Here is a 21376-nt window from a genome sequence, read left to right as displayed (position 1 = left end):
ACCAATCTCTCGGAGAAGGAGAGGTGGTCGATATCACTTCTCTCTGTATGCATATATGTTCATGACGATCTTCTGTTTGCTTACTAGCTAGCTAGCGTGTCTAGCTAGTCCTCTCTATACGTATGTATGTATGGTACGTAGCGTCGACCAAGCACGGACAAAAGAGAGGACACTTCTCTCTATTAATTAGCTAGCTATAGCACAATATATGAAACACCTAAATTAACCCCCCAAAACCCCCAACCCCCCCCCCCCCTTCAAAAAAAAAACAAAAATCACAGCCACATAAACGCTGACGCGTGGATGCCTATTGGTCCCGGTTGATACCAGCAACCGGGACCAAAGGCCCTCCTGCCTGGGCTCAGGGGACAGGCCACGTGGAGGCCCTTCTGTCCCGGTTCTGGATTGAACCGGGACTAAAGGGGGGAGGCATTAGTACCGACCCTTTAGTCCCGGTTCACCAACCGGGACTAAAGGCCCTTACCAACCGGGACAATAGGCCCTTTTTCTACTAGTGGTATGTGCCTTGAAGAATTTTCAACACACGCACTTTCCTTAATAGAAAGAGTGAAGATGTATCTAGAGGAACTAATAGCAAGTACCACGGCACTTGAAAGCCTAATATGTCATATTGGCACTTGCAATGCTTAAAAATATAATCCATCCCATGTGGTCATATAAATAAACTGAACTGTCAAACTCATAAGAAAACTAAGATAGTACAAAAAAGGCCTTGTCTTTTGTCGATACGGAAAAAGAGCAGATCAATATTATAGATTACCTTGTGTGATCAGTAAATATAGGTGCCAAATACCCCCTCCGTTCTTAAATATTTGTCTTTTTAGAGATCTCAAATGGACTACCACATACAAATGTACATAGACATATTTTAGAGTGTAGATTCATTCATTTTGCTCCATATGTAGTCACATGTTGAAACCTTTAGAAAGACAAATATTTAGAAACGGAGGGAGTATACATCAAAGAGTAGTATCACCATCATCACACAATATGTAACTACATCAAACTAACTTTTTTCCATGTCTAATAATATGGGGAACCAAGATAAGGTTTTTTGCAATGAGTAAAGTTGTATATAAAAGAATAGCAATTAACACGGAACATCAAAGCCTACATCAAACAAATATTAGCATTTTATGCTTTCTGTACATGACAAAAGTGATAGTGAAGAACAAATGAAAGCAGCCACAGACCTGTGAAATAATGAAGCCAATCCGGGCAGCAAGATAATATACGAAGCATAAACTCGAGCACCTTTCGATCAGCAGCGCAGCCTGAGGAGTTCAAAATCAGGGGCAGTTAAAAGTAGGGAGCGTACAACTACCAGACCAGTGGATGGTTCGCAGATTAGGAGGCGAGTAGGCGTGCGTGCTAGAATACAACTGCAGTAGGGCATGATTGATAGTATAGTCAAATGTCAAAAAGTCACTTTGGAACCCAGGTGCATTGGAGCCCTATTTTTTGAACTGTGCCAAAATGCTTTTTTTGAAGTTTTAAAAAATTCTGAAAACAAATCAACATGTTTATATGAATGTATATTGCACATGTGCAAATTTTGATGCTGAAATAAGTAACCATGTGAGTTACACAAAAATGACAAAATCGTGGTTTTGGAAAGATGAACAGTACATGCATTATTCACTATTTGGAAATCACCATTTTGTCATTTTTATATAGGTCGCCTATTTACTTATTTCATCACCAAACTTTACACATGTGTAATATACATCCATATGATCACGTAGAATTTTTTTCAGAATTTTTTGAAACATTAAATGTGATTTTCAAAGTATTTAAAATAAGGTCCTCCAATACACCCGGGGTCCAAAAATCCACTCTCAAAAATGTTAACTATAAAAAAAATGCCATGTCATTTATAGCCAACATGTATAACAATTAGCTATAAATATATGCTACTTTATTATTACATGACCCATCTTTCACTCTTATATAATACCTAGGAGCACGCATTGTAGCTAGCTCTTGCATGAGAGCCCCTTTAGACTAGTCATAATGGGGAGTAACTTAGACTAGTAACATCATATTTTACTAGGCTATGTTACTACATCTACAGTGGGTAGTAACATATGTGTGTTGTCATGTTATGGTTCATTTATTAAACTATACACTCATATTGTCTTGGTATGTGAGATGTTACAGTAATTAGCTAAGTTACCACCATCACCTCTCTCATCATTAAATATGTGCCACATAAGTAAAATTATCTTGAAAAGTATGATGTTCCTAGTGATGTTACTCCCACTGTGGCCAGCCTTAGGCTACTTCCAATGCATTGGTGCTTACATAAGGTGCTAAGCACATTAAAAACTTTAGCAACTAAAGCCCCAATGCCTAGATGCATAACTTGTTGGTGCTAAGCATCCTTCATTTAATGATTTTGCAACTAAAGTTCTTCATGCATTGGTGGAATTCTTTCATTTAAGTGTTTTGCCTAGGTTCTCGCGCTTAGCATTGTTTCTTCCTGGGGTCACCACGCTCATCTCTTTTCTCTTAATTACCTTGCCACATCAGATTTTTTACCTACATGGCAGCCTAAGCACATGTACAAGGTGAAGCATTGGGAGGGGCCTAGGGCATCTCTAACAGTTTGTATGTTAGCTTGTTGGTAAAATATGTCATGTCATCAACCAACACCTTTACATACAACAACTCCAATGGGTTGTATCTAGTTTGCCCAATAGGATGTGAGATAATAAATAAGGTGCTCTCTCATTCTACATTGAAACTTGTGCAAGGGGTGTTGGCTCATGTACATACAACCTTCATCTCTTTCATTATTTGTTGTATGACACAACATCAAAAATCCTATGTGGCAAAGTCTACCAAAAACTATCTTACAACCATTAAAGATGCCCTTAGAGCATGGTTAATAACAAACCCTGCTGCTGGCTATATAGTAGTGCCATATCATCTAGAGCTCATAAAAAAGTCCACTGATATAGTAAACCGGCTGTAGATTAGCTACTAGTTGATTATATTATTTAATCCATGCGTGAAGGAAGGTAGGTGATTGGAAGGAGAGGAACTAGCGCCTGCTTGTTTGCATTTACACTGGTTGCATGCAAGCTTTTACCTTGTTTGTTGTGCTGTAGCCGGTCCTTCTTTCTCTTTCTTCCACATAGAATTTTGAGGACATGGCAAATGTTATAACCTGCTGATTAGGACTTATTAGACTTGCTCTTACATTTTCTCTTCTATCCTGTTTTCTACAACTAAGCATAAAAATATTATTTTACTCCTTACAATCTGCCGACTATACCTTATTGTATTTGCTCGTACAAAGAGGTATATAAAAGCGCTTGCTTCCACATTCATAGGGCAATGGAGGTTCAGGTAATGAGGGACGATGAATGTTGTGGTGTGTTGGTTAGAGCATCTCCAACAGCCGCGCTAAACTAGCGCCGCGCCGCAAATTAGGCCGTTTTAGCGCGCGCGCAACACGGCGGGTCGCTCCAGCGGGCGCGCAAAAATGGCGCACGTGCTATAACGGGTTGGGCGCGCGGTTGAAAACACTTACCCGCGCGGCGTATTTCGGGCGCCAGCTACAGCGCGCGGCACACTCGAGCGCTCGCGCCGCACTCTCTCCTCTCCTCGTCCTACGCCCCGCGCGCGCCGGCGCAGGCGCCCTGCCACCCACCCATGGACGCGCACACCGGCGCCCCGCTCACCCCGCTGTACAGCCGCGACCCCCCCCCCCCCGCCGCCGCCGCCACCGCAGCCGTCGCCGCCGCCGGAAACCCTAGCGCGGGAAGCGCTGGCGTCGCCACCGCCGGAGCTCCGCCGAGCGTCGGCCTCGCGCGCAGCCTCTTCTTGCCGCCGCGGATGACCACGACGCCGGGTGGCGTCGCGCCAGCGCCGTCCCGTGCCGCCGCCGCACCGTCGAAGAAGGTCCCCAATGCGGCGCGGACGAAGAAGGGCAAAACATCCGCGAAGAAAAACAAGGCGGCAGACGGCTCCGGCACCACGAAGGCGAGGGGAAAGAAGCTTGCAGGGCGTTCGACGGCCGCGGCGGCTACCGAAGCGCCGGCGAGCTCACTCGTTGAGCCGGCCGCCGACGCGCACCACGTGTTCGACGAAATGCCCCCAAGGTGAAAAAATTTCCAACTTTTCTTTTCTTCTTATTTTTTCAATGCATCATCATCACATATAGATAGCTTATTTGCATTGTTCAAAAAACTTTGTAGTCTCAACGATGATGCATACATGTCCACTATGGGTGTTGGGTCCAACAATTCGCATTGGTCTCAAACCAATGACATCCATTTCGAAGACCATGAGTTTGAGGTGGACGAGGAGGGTGAGGGAATTGTCGAGGCGCCGAAAGGAAGAGCGGGCAATTACTCAACCAACGATGACAAGTTACTATGCCATACTTATTTGCAAGTGTCGAGGGATCCATCCATTGGAGGTGATCAAAGTAGAGACGCGTATTGGGGGCGAATAAAAGAACACTTTGATGCTCACAACTTGAGTGGAATTGACCGCTCCGAGAGATCACTTCGGTCCCGATGGTCGACAATCAACTCGGATTGTCAAAAGTGGGCGGCCGTACAAAAGTCAGTTGACAAGATTAACCCAAGTGGCACAAATGAGGATGATCGAGTAAGTGGCATCTCATATATGTTCATCATACTTGTTTTTGGTGACCGAAGTGCTAACTTGTTTTGTTTTTCTTGTAGAACAACATTGCACAAAACTTGTTCAAAGAACAGACAAGGACAACCAAGAAGGGGAAGATCAAAAAAGGCAGGGTCTTTACCTTGCCTCATTGCTATGAAGTGTTAAAGGATGATGAGAAATGGAAGAAGCGTGATGGTTTGGAGGATTTGCATTTGAGCAACAAACGGAAGCGAGCAATTGAGATGAATGATGATGAGGAGGAGGATGATGCATCAAGTGATGACGGCAAGAGAAGCCCCACGCCCAACTCGGTTTCATACTCGAAGCCAAAACGACCGGATGGGTGCAAGAAAGACAAAACCGAAAAGAAGAAGAGGAAAGGAGATGATGAGCTCAAAAATGCTATGAAAGCTATTGTGAAGGCAAGGGTCGAAGCCAATGAGGTGAGGAAAATGGCAAGGAACCAAGATGCCGTGGCCGAGGAGAGGAGGTTGGCGGCCGAGGAGAGAAGGGTGGCGGCCGAGGAGAGAAAGGTGGCTTTGGAGGAGAGGAAAGTGAGCAACGAGGAGCGAGCTAAGTTGTTGGAATGGGAGAAGCACTTGTTCTTCTTGGACACATCTAACCTCAATGCGGCGCAAAAAGAGTATGTCAATCTTGCCCAACAAGAAGTCTTGATCCAAAAAAGAGCCTTGGTTCGTGCAATGGGTGGCGGTGGCCTCGGCGCCATGGGTGGCGGTGGCTTCGGCGCCATGGGTGGCGGTGGCCTCGGCGCCATGGGAGGCGGTGGCTTCGGAGACATGGGAGGCATGGGTGCACATCCGGCCGCCATGGGAGGCATGGGTGCACCTCCGGCCGTCATGGGAGGCATGGATGGCTTTGGAGCACCCTCCGACGCTATGGCCGCCATGGGAGGCATGAGTTTTGCTTCTTTCATGGGAGGCATGGGTGCACCTCCGGCCGCCATCGGTGCAATGTCTTTCGATGTGCCTTCTCACACACATTCCCATGAAGATGCCGTTGAAGGTCTTGCCAACACCGTCGGAGCTTCACATGATGCGGTGCGTGATGAGGAGAGGGAGGAAGATTCATCTTCGGAGGCGGAAGAGTCGTATTCGAAAGATGAGGACGAAGACGAAGACGAGGAAGATGAAGATTGATGTGTCTTTCATGTCTTGAACTTTAGTTTGCATTTGAACTTGGTTGGATGAACTTGTGGGCATGAACTTTTATTCATCAACTTGTTTGTGTCAAATTTGACATGTTTATTTTTGTCTAAAATATCATATATGCAAAATGCCCGGCGAGTCGCGCGCGCTGTATTTTTGCGCTCTACTGGAGCGGCGCGCGCTGTGCATTATAGCGCGGCTGCTGGAGCCAGCGCAGGCGGGCGCGCAAACCAACCGCAGCGCGCGCGGTAAACAGATTTTTTGCGTGCGGCGCTTTAGCGCGGCTGTTGGAGATGCTCTTAGTTTGGCAGGGAAAGATGAAATAATGTGAAAGTTATTGTGCATGTGTAGGCGGAAAAGCGCCCGTCGTGGCAAGCTAGGGGAGCGTGGGTCGTGCCAGTAGACGGGTAAGCGGTGGTGGGTGGCCGGGAAAGCTTCAGGGTTGGCGGTGGCTGGTCGGACTGGCGTGCGGAGCGTCAATGGTGGTGCTGGAAGGGGTAGAGGTGGCGCTCGCGGATGGGAATAAGGTGGCCTTTGTTTGGGCTTTAGCTACAGATTGTTGGATTCTAGTCCATCCAAAATCAGATTCTCAAACAAACAGTCAGATTTCTATCTTAGCTTTGAAGAATCAGATTCTGGAAATTGAACTACGCCGACGTGCAAGCCCGAAGCTGCGAATTTGCTGATTCCCGGGATTCCCGAGTGGCCACTTATCCAGGTTCCAGAATAGACCGACCTCTCCCCGTTATTACGCTAGAAATGCCACTGGCCCCGTCCAATTTCCTCCAGCGCCAGGTTATCCTCCACCTCGTCCTTTCTCACCCAACCAACAGAGAAGGGGATTTCCTCCAGCGCCGCCGCCCCTCCCTATAATCCCGGTGCCTCCCCACGGCCACGATCTCTGCTGCGCGGCCGTCCCCGGTCTCCACCTCTGCCGCCGTCCGCCCGTCCCCAATCTCCACCCGTGCCGCCCCCAATCTCCTGTCTACGGCGAAGGGGATGGATCCGAGCAGCTCCACCCCGACCTACAACAAGCTACTCGCGTCCCCTAGTTCCACATGCACTGCCCCCGCCGGTGTCCATGTCTGCCCATGCCGTCCAGGGGGTGGGTATTTGCCCTGTTATTTGCCAATTTTTGTTTGTCTTTTCTACTGAATAATTGCTCAAATCATGTGTATATGCTCCCGGTCAGAATGTGTATAGATGTTTGAATCAAAATATTTCTGAGTCGTTCAATCAATGTGGTCAGTTCTGCAAGTTCTATATTTAACCATTAGTGCATTCGGGGGTGTTACAGACATTGCATAGCTCATCTGCTTTTCCTAAAGCAGGGCAAACAAACGGCTAGCTTCTGATTCTCAGAATCCGTAGCTGCAGCTGATTCTCACAATCCAAGCCACAACTGATTCTCAAGAATCTGTAGCCCAAACAAAGGGGGCCTAAATCACACTGGAGATTAAGGATGGCTGGGGAACTGGCCGGCAGGCCAGGGGAGCGATGGTGGTAGCGCTGGAACCTGGAAGGGGGTAGTGGCGGCGGCTTCAGATAAAAGCATATATTGCGATGGATTTTTTAGCGGAATAGATCAGGGCAGATACTTTTTGATGATGGTGATACTACTCTTTATTAGGGATGGCTTCGGGAAAACGACTTACAGGAGCGATGTTTTTCTTTCACACATGGGCTAGGAACGTGCAAGATGGCCACTTCCAACGAACGAACCAAAGAGCTAACGTTTTGAATGAGAATTTTTTTTAACAAAAAAACTACAATCACTGAAGCAAGCTAAAGGCACACCGACTTATCATGTCTCGCAATAATTTTTCAAATTTGCTCTCTTTATTCCTTTTTTCAGTATGCACATGAATTTTCAGACATATATCAGGTGAAAAACATAGAGACATAGAGTATAGGTAGATGTTCATACACCCAGGCCAACAATAAGTCCATTTACAAATACTGGTGAAAAGAAATCAAAGCAATAAAGAATTACTCGTACATCACATGATAACAGATGCATGAAAATTAAACTAGCAGCACGCACACCTACGACTTCTTGGCCTTCGCTTTGACGATGCCTTCGTTCCCGGAGAGCATCATGTATTTGTCTTTCCTCGTCTGCTCGGTGAGCTGGAACGCAAGCGCCTCGCCCAGCACACGCTGCACTCGGTTCGCCACGTGGATGTTGTGGCTTATGTCGTCGTGGCCGTGGCCGTCGGCCACGGTCATGGTATCGACCGGCTCCAGGAATTCGACGCGGTACTCGGGCCGCGGGTTCATCATGAAGTAGAGCGGGTCGAGCACTTTGGACGTCGGCTTGGTGGACGTGCCGTAGAACATGTCGACCCGGGTCTCGAGCGCGATGGGGGTAACCTCGGCGGCGAGCTCGGCGAACAAGGGGCTCAAGCGGAGCAGGTAGGGCTCCCGGCAGGTCGTCCCCTCGGGGCACACCACAAGGTTTCCGCGCGCCAGCAGCCTCTCCATGCGTCGGCGGTCCTCATCCCGGTCCCGGGTCAGCCGCGCCGTGCGGATGGGCGCCATCAGCTCGGAGACGGGGCTCACGCTGTAGGTGACCGCGGTGACGGGCTTGCGGAGCCCAGCCACGACGGTGATCGGGTCCAGGAGGGTGCGGTGGTTGCACACGTAGAGGCGGCCGCCGGCCTTGTTTTCATCCATGGCGTTGGCGGGCGGTCCGGCGATGATGCGGGAGCGCATGCCGGTGAGGGCCCCGATGGGGACGGAGACGCGGTAGGGGAGGAGGCTGTATGCCGTGCTGCGGAGGATGGCCAGGAAGATGCCGAAGGGGATGTACGTGTACATGGCGATCGCGGCGGAGAACGTCGGCGTGAAGGCGAGGCCGTCGTGGAAGACGAAGGGCTTGGGGTACTTGTCCCTCAGCAATACCTGCCATGCCGCCTTGTCGGCCTCGCTTTTGGAGGATTTTGGAGCATTATTATAATTCCATTTAATTTTTAGAAATCTCGAACAATTTTGAAAAACAATAAAAGTTTTTTTAATGGGAAGCTTTTTTGAAGTTTCAAATATTTTTTCAAAATAGCAACAAAATTTTGGAAGTTTTTTGATTTTTTTTATAATTTGATTTTCTATAATTTGATTTTTTTAATTCTGAAAGTTTTTTGAGAATTTTGAATTTATAAGAAAAATAAACTTGGAAAGGAAAGAAGTGATAGGGGAAGAAGAATAAGAATAGAAATAAAACACAGAAACAAAGAAAAATGGGCCATCCCATTATTTGTTGTCATGTGCGAAGTTTGACTATTTGTCGCCCTGTGCAGAAAATAGAATTTTTCCAGCTACATGGGCAAAAAAATAAGTCTGCTAGCTTCACTGGGCCACAGTGTGAGGCCCACGTGCGAAATTCTGGAAAAGAAAACCTTTTTTTAGCAGACGAAGACATAAGATATTTTTTTTGAGATCTGGAGTAGAGTCTCTACTCAGAAGGGGGAGTACATTCAGCGAGCATCAAAGAACGAAGACTACTCGGGACATTTGCTATCATCATCTGCTCCCCGAAGCTCCTAGCAAGAGCGGCAAGGCCATGGGCCAAAGCGTTGCAGCCACGCCTCATGTACTGAACTTTGCATGCAGCGAAACCTGCCATGACCTGCTTAATGTCCATGATCAGACCATAATGAGTAGAGCGCGTTGGGGTCTGTGCGTTCAGCTCGTTGACAATTGCTTTGTTATCCAACTCCAGCACAATCTGCCCATTGTAATAGCCCGCCATCGCTTGTTAACCCGCTAGAGCAGCACGGGCTTCGGCCTCTTCAGCACTCTGACAACGCGATAGTTTTCTGCTGATGGATATGTCGACGAGTCCACTGTGGTTTCTGGCGACAGCTCCGACAGCGCTCTCTCCGGATTCTGCGAGGAAGGCCGTGTCCGTGTTGATTTTGGCCACACCCAAGTCAGGTGGCGACCATTTGTCCAAGGCCATAGCTCCAGACTGCGCATCCCCGCTCCCAACTGTCAAAGTCTCCCTCCTGTCAGTCTCCTCACAGATATCAGCTGCAGTTCTCAGCTCCTCTTCATATTTCAGCAGAAACTGATTTGGGCTCTCAATTGATTCTTTACCGCAGTTACGAATGCAGTCTTCTCGTAAGTGCCAGCTTCTCCAGAGCAGCAGCAAGTGTTTTGTTCGACCTTCGTCGTTCACCGTGTCCAACAAGGTTTGCAACCAATTCTCCCCCGTATACCTGAATTTATCTTTAGAGGGCAAACTCCACTCCTCCCTCATGGCAGACCTGAGAGCTTTGCTTTTTGTGCACATGACCATCGCATGGTGTTCATTCTCAACTCCATTCCCGCATATACATCAAGTATTGTCCAGTTCAAGCGTTCTTTTCCATTTGTTTTCCTCCGTGCCGTGCGTGTTAGTCGCCACTCTCCAACTGAAAATACGCACTTTACCGCGAACCTTTGCTTTCCATATAAGATCCCAAATACTTCTGTCATTTGGCTCACTGTTCGAGCTCGAAGGATTCTGGGCTAGTTGGGGAAGGCTTGCGGCAGCTAACTTGTACGCACTTCTTACCGAGAAGATTCCGTTCTTCGTAGTGCCAAGCAATTTGGTCACCCACCTCCACTTTAGGGATGTTTAGTTTGTAGATTTCATGAGCGTCAAAAGGGTAGAAGAGTTGTCTAATTAGTGTCTCATCCCACTCTTTCTGGTCTGGGAGCATGAGTTGACTAACCCAACGAATTCTCGATCTGCGGATGAACGAGGTGGTTCTCAAACCCTCCAGTCTTGGCATCCATTGGTCTCTTTATATCTGAATGTGCCTCCCATTTCCAATCCTCCAAATGATACCTTTTTTCAGAAGCTCAAGACCGAATTCAATGGCTCTCCAAACAGGAGACGCATCGGAGGCGAACACCGTGTCCAGGAGGTTACCATTGGGGTAGTATTTGGATTTTAGCACCCTTGCACATAAACTCTTCGGATTTTGAATTATTCTCCACCCCTGCTTGGCGAGAAGTGCTTGATTAAAGAGGTGCATATCTCTAAACCCTATCCCTCCTGTCCTCTTAGGCATTATCATCCGCTCCCATGACATCCAATGCACCTTCCGGTGCCCGTCTTCATCTCCCCATCAGAAATCCCTAATCAACCGCTCATATTTTTTAAATAGGAACACAATTTTGGAATTCATAACATGAACTTCGGAATATACTTGGCAGCATGAACGATTTTCTAAATTACAAATAGTTTATTTAACTTCCATACATTTTTGAAAAAAACAAGAACAACAAGATTAAGCAGAGTATTTCTTGAAATTCACATTCATTACTTTAAACCATGAACCTTTTATAAAAATACGAACATTTTTTAAGTTTTGAACAAATTTTGAAAACAGGAATATATTTTGAACATTTAGAAGAATTTTATAATTTTTTTATTTAATGTAAACATTATTTTCAATTTATGAACATATCGGTAAACCACGAATATTTTTCGAATATGGAACATTTTTCAAATGCATTTTCTTAAATATTGACCAATTCTAAGAAATACACACATTTGAAAAAAAATGGGATTAATTTTTAAAATCCTGAAAATTTTGAACGACAAAGAAATCCCAAACATTTTCTAAAATATGAACACATTTTTGGAATTCGGAATTTTTGCCGAAAAATTGAATAAGAAGTGAAATTACGACATTTTTGAAAATTTCGAATTTCAGAAAAAAGGAAAAATAAATTGAAATGGGAAAAATAAAAAAGAAACGGAAAATAAAAAGAGAGAAACAGAAGAAGAAAAATAGAAACAGAACATAGAGAAAATGGGTGGCCCAGTCTTGACGCCCTGTGCGTACGTTAAACTATCTACCTCCCTGTGCGGGAAATAGGTTTACTTATTGCTGCCTGTGCAGGAGAAAATGGGCAGACCTTACTGGGTCGTAGCGCGGGCGGCCCATGTATGTTATTCTAGACAAATCTTTCTCTTTTGCTAACATACGGACGTAAAAAAGTTTAGTACCACCTCGGATAGAAAAAATAAATCTTTTGGCGGTGAACGGATGAATTTTGGCAGCATGAACGATTTTCTAAATTACGAATAGTTTTTTTTAACTTCCATACATTTTTGAAAAAAACAAGAACAAAAAGATTAAACGGAGTATTTCTTGAAATTCACATACATTACTTTAAAACATGAACCTTTTTTTAGAAATACGAACATTTTTGAAGTTTTGACCAAATTTTGAAAACAGGAACATATTTTGAACATCCAGAAGAATTTTAGAAAATTTGTTTCTTTAATGTAAACATTATTTTTAATTTATGAACATATTGGTAAACCATGAATATGTGTCGAATGTGGAACATTTGTCAAATGCATTTTCTTAAATATTGAGCACTTCTAAAAAATACACACATTTGAAAAAAATGGGATTACTTTTTAAAATCCTGAAAATTTTAAACGACAAAGAAATCCCAAACATTTTCTAAAATATGAACACATTTTTGGAATTCGAAATTTTTGCCGAAAAATTGAATAAGAAGTGAAATTCCGACATTTTTGAAAATCTCGAATTTCAGAAAAAAAGAAAATAAAATTGAAATGGGAAAAATAGAAAAGAAACGGAAAATAAAAAGAGAGAAACAGAAGAAGAAAAATAGAAACAAAACATAGAGAAAATGGGCGGCCAAGTCTTGACGCCCTGTGCATACGTTAAACTATCTACTGCCCTGTGCGGGAAATAGGTTTACTTATTGCTGCCTGTGCAGGAGAAAATGGGCTGACCTTCCTGGGTTGTAGCGCGGGCGGCCCATGTACGTTATTCTAGACAAATCTTTTTCTTTTGCTAACATACGGACATACACAAGTTTAGTACCACCTCGGATAGAAAAATGAAATCTTCTGCCGATGAACGTATGAAATAATTGAAGAAACACACCTTACTTTATTAGCAGGTATATAGGTATAGACGTATAGAGTATAGATATAGATGTAGATGTACATTAATTTCCACACATATCAAGTGAAAAACATAGAGACATAGAATATAGGTAGATGTTCATACACCCAGGCCAACAATAAGTCCATTTACAAATACGGGTGAAAAGAAACCAAAGCAATAAAGAATTAGTCGTACATCACATGATAACACATGCATGCATAAAAAACTACTCCCTCTTGTCCTTTTTACTCTGCACATTGGATTTGCCGAAAGTCAAACTTTGCTAAGTTTGACCAAATTTATATTAGAAAATATTAGCATCTATAATATCTAATAAATATAATATAAAAATATATTCCAAGATGAATCTAATGATATTGGTGTTGTTATGTGAATGTCTATAATTTTTTATATAAATTTGGTCAAAGTTGAATGAGATTGATTTTGGACAAACCTAATATGCAGAGTAAAAGGGACCGGAGGGAGTACTTGAGGATGCCTTCGTTCCCGACGAGCATCATGCTTCTGTCTTTCCTCGTCTGCTCGCTGAGCTGAAACGCAAGCGCCTCGCCCAGCACACGCTGCACCCGGTTCGCCATGTGGATGCTGTGGCTTTTGTCGTGGCCGTCGGCCACGGTCGTGGACTCGTGGTATCGACCGGCTCGAGGAATTTGACGCGGTACTCCGGCCGCGGATTCATCATGAAGTAGAGCGAGTCTTCAGAGAGATGTTTGAGGGGGGCACTACTTCTTTCCGAAGGGCAAATTTCTGATTCTCATGCAGCTCTCCAACCTCTACTTCGGCATGCTACACCATTGGAGACGGAAGGGGATTGAGTTGGGCATTGTGTACAATGACTCTCAACGGGAAGAGATGTAGGAGAGTTTAGAGAGGTCGTGTCAGTTGACTTTTTTTTTGCAAGAAAAACTTTGGATCTATTCATGAACTACCATGGCAGTACAAAGAACATCAAGAATAATTAACAACAATTACATCCTGGTCTGCAAACTAACCTATGGTTGGATGGTTAGAGGGACTGTGGTATTCCTAACCCACCAGGGTTCAAATGCTGGTGCTCGCATTTATTCCTGAATTTATTGACTTCGTAAATCTCAAGATGATATGTCGGCTCTGTGTGTTCATAGGGGTGAGTATATGCGCGTGTATATGAGCACTTGTATCTGTACTGATGCTCAAAAAAATTTACATCCTGGTCTGCAGACCACCTAGCGTCGACTAGAATCATTGGAGCGAGCCAAAGGCACACCGCCTTATCGTGCCTCGCAACAAAATTTTCAAATTTGCTCTCTTTATTCCTTTTTTGAATATGTACATAAATTTCCACACACATCAAGTGAAAAACATAGAGACATAAAGTATAGATGTTCATACACCCAGGCCAACAATAAGTCCATTTACAAATACCGGTGAAAAGAAATCAAAGCAATAAAGAATTACTTGTACATCACATGATAACACATGCGTAAAAAACTAGCCGCACGCCTACTTCTTGGACTTCACTTTGACGATGCCTTCGTTCCCGGCCAGCATCATGTATTTGTCTTTCCTCGTCTGCTCGGTGAGCTCGAACGCAAGTGCCTCGCCCAGCACACGCTGCACCCGGTTCGCTACGTGGATGCTGTGGCTTTTGTCATGGCCGTGGCCGTCCTCATCGCCGTCGGCCACGGTCGTGGTGTCGACGGGGTCCAGGAATTCGACGCGGTACTCCGGCCGCGGGTTCATCATGAAGTAGAGCGGGTCGAGCACTTTGGATGCCGGCTTGGTGGACGTGCCGTAGAACATGTCGACGCGCGTCTCGAGCGCGACGGGGGTGACCTCGGCGGCGAGCTCGGCGAACAAGGGGCTGAACCGGAGCAGGTAGGGCTCCCGGCAGGTCGTCCCCTCAGGGCACACCACAAGGTTTCCGCGGGCCAGCAGCCCCGCCATGCGCCGGCGGTCCTCGTCCCGGTCCCGGGTCAGCCGGGCCGTGCGGATGGGCGCCATCAGCTCGGAGACGGGGCTCACGCTGTAGGTGACCGCGGTGACGGGCTTCCGGAGCCCAGCCACGACGGTGATCGGGTCCAGGAGGGTGCGGTGGTTGCACACGTAGAGGCGGCCGCCGGCCTTGTTTTCATCCATGGCGTTGGCGGGCGGTCCAGCGATGATGCGGGAGCGCATGCCGGTGAGGGCCCCGATGGGGACGGAGACGCGGTAGGGGAGGAGGCTGTATGCCGTGCTGCGGAGGATGGCCAGGAAGATGCCGAAGGGGATGTACGTGTACATGGCGATCGCGGCGGAGAACGTCGGCGTGAAGGCGAGGCGGCCGTCGTGGAAGACGAGGGGCTTGGGGTACTTGTCCCTCGGCAATGCCTGCCATGCCGCCTTGTCGGCCTCACTCACAGCATACGTTTCCTGCAGTTCCAAGGTGCTCTAATTTAGTGCGTAGTTCATATAATATACTTACGTGAAGTGTAAATCTCTGGTCAACTACTTCAACTGTACCATGAACATGGCCATCAATATTTTATCTCGCTAATAGTATATTTTACTTCAGAACCTAAATAACATGCTCTCAGCACGACACTTTGGTAGGTTCTCTTTGCCACCAAACTTCAACTAAGAGGAGGATAAGCATGCCTCATTTCTGGAGCGTGAAATATGCTGCTCTGCCCCAAGTTTCACACCAAACGCCGCCTACTCTCATTCCTTTCTACAAGTCATCTACGAAGTCAAAATATTGGCAATATGAAGTTTAATTTATTTATTTTCCTTCTACATCCTTCGTAATTGGTAGTAGTACTGACGACGTGCATGTACTCCACCGTACTATAGAACCATATACTCCCTCCGTTCCTAAATACTTGTCTTTCTCGGCATTTCAACAAGTGACTATATACGGAGCAAAATGAATGAATCTACACTCTAAAATATGTCTACATACATCCGTATGTAGTAGTTATTTGAAATGTCTAGAAAGACAAATATTTAGGAACGGAGGGAGTAATACATTGCAATTAGCATGCATGGATATGTCTGGGTGCTACTTTGTAAATTCATGATTCAACTTAACTACGTAATTTCTGATTTGTGCATATGTATATATAGTCATATTGCTTGAATCCCAAACTTCTTTGTTACACTGTTTTGAGAAAAATATTTTATCATTACAATAATGTGGTTGATCTAACATGGCTAACTTGCACATACCTAAGCATACACATCCTGGCTGCTACGTGAATAGTGTTTTCTTGTGAAAATTCCTACCTAACATTACCAAATTTCACCTAAGTAACCATGGATTGTTCTCTATTCTGACCTTTAAATTTCTTACTGACAATATCACTGGGATGTGCATCTGTCTACCTATAATGTGTGCTCTACTATCTGAATATTCTGGATTTCCTTGTAAGCGAAAAGATAGAGAATGTCTTGCATATGAGAATAGCTTGTGTGTTAAAACACCCCGATATTATTTCTGTAATTAGTCTTTTGTCCTTTCATTTCCTAAGTTTAGTTTTCTTACTACAATAACATATTCCCTACTTGCCTGGAATGATAATAAGACTCACCTTGCAATTATGGGAAAATAAATGGTGCATCTTGCCGCCAACTTTGACAAGCCCAACCCCTTCATCATGCTTGCCCTTGTTCATCATCTCCTCTGCGGCCACCGCATCATCTGTGATAACTCCGATGTAACGCCCGGCGACCACCATGACCTCCCTTCCAACCACAGTGTCCACACCAAGGTACTCCTTCAAGAACCCCTCGACCATCACCCTTGGGAAGACCGTGCTCACCGCCACCACCGTCCTCGCCTTCTTCACCGCCTCGAGCCCCTGGCTGGCCACGTCTTCCAAGAAGAGCTTTGGCAGGACGGCCTTGCTAACCCTAAGGACCTCCTTCTCACGCAGCCCGAAGAAGGACACCATGACCATGGCCCTGAGGCGCATGTCATGGCCAAAGAGGCACATGAGAGGATAGGTGAGCAGGAGAAGGAGGCCGCGGAGGAAGCCACCGGCCTCGACGGCCACGAGCATGAAGTAAGGGAAGGTGGATAGCCGGGACATCAGGAGCCACGCCTCCACGTCGACTATCACCGTCTGGCCCTGCAGCTTCTCCGTTGGTGGCACGGCCGCACCTTTTGCCGTTGAGCGGCGGTGGTGCCGGCCGGAGAGGGTGCGCCGGAGGAGGCGGCGGAGGGGGCTGAAGGGCTTGTGGAAGGGATACGGCTTCTTCACCATGCTTGGTGCGCGCGCGCGGTGTGCTCTTGCGTGCCGTCGTTGTGGTTTTTGCTTGTGATGATGAAACTCGGAGTGCATCCGGGTGGTGTTACTTATAGGGAAGGCGGCTATGCGAGCACTCGGCAGGAAGCATCTGAAGTTTGACCGGTCTTTGTTGGGTGGGGTTAGCGGAACAGCAGGAGAATGCTCGAGCCTCGCTTTGGGGCCGTATGGTTGCAGCTGTACGTTGACAAATTGCATCGTTTTTCAAATGGACAACGTACCTAAATATATATAAACAAGCGTCCACGTAATAACTGTACTAGTACTAGGATAACTGAAACCATACCACGTGTGCTAATTTTCTGCCAGACAAACGCGAACCTCCAACGTTATCGCCCCGCCACGGCACCACGTACAGCAACCAGAGGACACAGGAAAAAAAAAGGTTCGAACAGCGGCTAGATACCCAACTCGCAACAAAAGAGGGGGGGGGGGGGGGGGGGGGGGGGGACGAAGTTTTCGACCATGGCACACACGATGATAACAGGATCTCTACTCCGAACTAGTAGAACGCCCAGATGTTCAAAAAAAAAACTAGTAGAACGCCCGTGCGTTGCAATGGGCTTTATAAAACTTGTAGTACAAATGCATTACTTTTAAAGAACTATAATGATCTTGGTATCCATAGAGCTAGAGCAAATAAATACAAATAATTAGAGGCCTAGATATCCAACATTAGATAGCCTCGTGTAAGTTGCATATAATAATCCTTGTAAATGTTTTGCTACTAATAAATTTGTGGTGGGCTTTTAATTTGCTGTTTTAGATCTCCAATAGGAAATACATGATTCCCTATGGGAGGTATAAATATGGGCAACATATCTTATGCATCCGCAGGAGTTGTGTATCCGTGCATCCGTTTTGTCCTCGACCATCAGATCGAAATCGCATGGGCAGCATCAAAACAATGATTAATTTACGTTTACACGCCCGCATAGACACCCAAGTCGATGTAATTTGTCAGTAAACCCCCTAACGCCCGTAGATAGATCAAATTAATGAAACAGATCAGATCAGGCTGTGCACCGGCGGCCACTACAAATCGCGGCCGGCGTGCGATCACAAACATGGAGACCATTCCGGTTTCCGCAACACAGGGCGGCGCGGCGACGAACAGAGGCAACACAACACAGCAGGGACCGGTGACGACCACACAACGCGGCAGGCACCGGCGGCGACCAAACAGCAGCGTCCAGTAGCGGCGGTGAACACACAACGCGGAGGCCAGCCACGATCGCCAACAGCTCCATAAGGATTCGTAACATGCATGCAACTGCACGTGCTATCCATAGCTAATCAGATCCAGCATTAGTTAAATTGTGATTCCAGCCAGTCGTGCCTGTTCACGAAAACTGTGTGAGTTCCCTTGCCTGTATGCCAGTATGGTTCTCAAGGGCATTGAATATGTGAGACTTAATCGTCGTCTGGTTATCTTTCAATCAGAACCAGAGATGAAGCTGCTGATGTCTATAAGTTAGAATCGAAGACTGCATCGACTGATCTGTCGCCGCCGAGGCCTGCCGTGTTGTGTCGTCGCCGCCGGCCGTTGCGTTGTGTCGTCGCCGCCCACATGTTCTCCATGTTTGTGATCGCACGCAAGCCCGCCGCGTTTTGTAGTCGCCACCGGCGCACATCCTGATCTGATATGCATGCCTTCTATATCTATAAGTGAGAATAAGCGTTAGGGGGTTACTGATAAATTACATTGACTTAGGTGTGCAGGCGGGCGTGTAAACGCAAAATAATTGTAGTTTCGATGCTGCCCATGCGATTTGGATCAGATGGTCGAGGCCAAACGGATGCATGGATGTACAACTCCCTCGGATGCACATGATATGTTGCCATAAATATGTGTAATTCTTAATTGATCCGTTTCTAAATCTTCTAGCTAATAACACCATAATTCCAATGATTGTGCCACATACTTTTTGGACCTTATGCATAAGCACTTATTCACCTTACAATGTTTTGCTGGGGTCAAACTGAATTGTAAAACATGCGTCTCGTGATAGGAATTGCAAAGTGAATGAGACTAAACGATCAACATTTTGCAAGGAGTATAGTGAATGAGACTAAACTGATCTACAACTTCAAAAGTTATGATTTCATTAACATAAAAGTATATGATATACTTGTAGATATCCATGCTTTTTGCTTGATATGATATAGCAAGAAACATGGGACAACTTTTCTTACCTTAACATATGGAGCAAATACTGACAATCTAAAACTATAGCTCAACGACGTAAATATTTTTTGCATATAGAATAAAAGAAAGAAGGTCCCATGATTTGAAATAAGAGAAACCACATGAAAGAAAGGAACAAAGCAATAGGAGGAAAAGGAGGCATGCCAAATCATCACCGTGTGTATGTGGCAATATCACTAAAGTGGCTGTCATGGCCTCCTAGGCTATGGGGTGAGGAGGTGCCGGTATCAACTCCAAATAAGATGTCAGCAAAATCATTATGGTCATCGTCCTCGAATCGACGATAACATTGACTCGGTGGTCACTCCTCCGATGTGCCTTCTTCCCCATGGTTGGGCTTTCTCAAATAGCTTGATCTTCTTCCTCCAATCTAACAATGATGCATGTTGGCACGCTTCGGGCCGACTGGACATATATGCAACCCGTGTGAGACATACATGGGATGCTGAAGGGCATCCATGGCGCTCATGTCAATGAAGAAGAGGAGGTTGGGCTTGTCATAGTGGTCATTGCCGTTGAATCAGTCGATGCGCTCGAACCACTATGGTGATGACACATACGTAGCAGGCATGATCTCCACTGCAGTCGAGCTTATAACACATCCCTTCTCGAGAGTCGCCTAGTTGTGCACATAGTGATCGGAGGAATCTAAACCATGCCAGTAATAGCACACTACCGTCCATCACCTCAAACACTGCTGCCACAAGGCTGAAGCATGGTGCCGCCACAGATAGCACCCAACCGACTAACCCCCCTTCCCCCCACAACGTAGTACCCACCGCCGTCATGCGCTCAGTTACAAAGCGATGATGCCATCATCATCCCTGTTGTCTCTTCCTCCTCCAATTCTGCTAACACCTTCGGTTCTCCCGGCCTCGTCCCCATGGACGACGGCGCAGAGTAAATCTCCGAAGAGGCAGTTGTTGCCTTCTCCGCCAGCACTTTGCCTTCACTCTGGATAGCATCATGGGGCCGGTGAGGGAGGTCGGAGCCCATGAGCTCATGTTTCTGTAGGGCCTCACGAGCGCGTCCCCATCCTCCTCTGCAACCTCCACACCTGCCTCCCGCACTATGCTCTTCATCCCTAGACATGCCCAATCTTGATCGGGATGTATGACATATACTGTCTATGTAAACATCTAACACACACCTTCCATGCAGACATAATAATTATGCTATTCTTCTCCTGCCCCAAAGTTGCAGAAGTGGAGTCAGTGAGTGCTCGTGTTTCCGATCCACACTGATCTAGACAAGGATGGCACGGAGGAGATGGTGGACAGATGCAACCCACGCTGATCTAGCCAAGGATGGCACGGAGGAGATGGAGGACAGATGCAACTGCTGGGTGGTTGAGGGAGAGGGAGGTGCCGCTGACAGTGGCGGTCATCTAGGGTTACACCTTGATGGAAGGGTTTGCTCGCTCATGTGGGGGAGAGGTGAGAGAGAGAGGCGGCCGACTAAGATGTAAAAAAACCCATGGATGTCCTTGGACATCAGGTTGTGCCAAATATCACATCCATAAGAACTCTAAAGTAAACCTAGACTTGAAATAATATTGATAGTACACCAAACTGCACTTGAGAATTCCAAACTGAAGATTTATGTCTAGCATATCATATGTCATGTATCTGTTCTACTCCATATTCCAAAATGCAGGAACACACTGTCAAAAAAAAAAATTCTGCAGCACAAGACGCCATGTATATGTTCTATTAGGCTCCATTGCCATTTATTCTTTACATGGCCTTCTGTTCACCAATAAATAAATTGCGCTCAGAGGAACTCAATTCCTTTTAATTCATAGTAAAGCTTGCTATACTGAGGAAAAAAAGCAAGCAAGCAAGCAGCCACCTTAATTTATTAGTAGAGTCTCAATCTGGCGCTTACAAGCTTTCATACTACGACAAAATAATTCAGCGAGCATGTTGTAGGCACAAGAAGAAAGCAAACGCCAGCTTAATTGAACAGTAGGACCTTGATCGCTTAGACTTTTTCTATTGCAGCTGGAAGACACAAGACCAATTACCTACAGGCTGCAGGTCCGTTGTTGCAGAGACATTTAAAGCTCTCTTCAACATCATTTACAGATTTGCATCTCGCGACATTGTCCTCATTTACAAAGTTCTGTCT

General features: G+C 46.0%; 2 protein-coding genes across 2 annotated transcripts; both read right to left on the bottom strand.

Moving 5' to 3' along the window:
• Positions 1-7874: 7874 nt before the first annotated feature.
• LOC123191550 (glycerol-3-phosphate acyltransferase 1-like) lies at positions 7875-9576 on the bottom strand. Its single transcript, XM_044604240.1, has 2 exons — positions 9422-9576; positions 7875-8757 (listed from the first exon to the last, which is right to left on the bottom strand). Exons 1-2 carry the CDS (start codon positions 9574-9576, stop codon positions 7875-7877), a joined length of 1038 nt encoding a protein of 345 aa, XP_044460175.1.
• Positions 9577-14115: 4539 nt separating this feature from the next.
• LOC123184847 (probable glycerol-3-phosphate acyltransferase 3) lies at positions 14116-17039 on the bottom strand. Its single transcript, XM_044596892.1, has 2 exons — positions 16321-17039; positions 14116-15163 (listed from the first exon to the last, which is right to left on the bottom strand). The coding sequence occupies exons 1-2, from the start codon at positions 16993-16995 to the stop codon at positions 14255-14257; spliced, it is 1584 nt and encodes a 527-aa protein (XP_044452827.1). The 5' UTR covers positions 16996-17039; the 3' UTR covers positions 14116-14254.
• Between the last annotated feature and the right edge of the window lie 4337 nt (positions 17040-21376).

The sequence above is a fragment of the Triticum aestivum genome, chromosome 2A (genome assembly GCF_018294505.1).
Source record: "Triticum aestivum cultivar Chinese Spring chromosome 2A, IWGSC CS RefSeq v2.1, whole genome shotgun sequence".
NCBI lineage: Eukaryota > Viridiplantae > Streptophyta > Magnoliopsida > Poales > Poaceae > Triticum > Triticum aestivum.
Note: the sequence above shows the minus strand (reverse complement) of the source record. Positions and strands in the feature narration are given on the sequence as shown.

Bases quoted from the DNA above. Each gene is read 5' to 3' on its own strand.
- LOC123184847 (XM_044596892.1), bottom strand. From the start codon at position 16,995: ATGGTGAAGAAGCCGTATCCCTTCCACAAGCCCTTCAGCCCCCTCCGC. The intron at 15,164-16,320 runs GTGAGTCTTATT...TTGGAACTGCAG, and splicing joins TATTTTCCCATAATTGCAAG to GAAACGTATGCTGTGAGTGA.
- LOC123191550 (XM_044604240.1), bottom strand. From the start codon at position 9,576: ATGGCGGGCTATTACAATGGGCAGATTGTGCTGGAGTTGGATAACAAA. The intron at 8,758-9,421 runs GTACATGAGGCG...ATCCTCCAAAAG, and splicing joins TTCGCTGCATGCAAAGTTCA to CGAGGCCGACAAGGCGGCAT.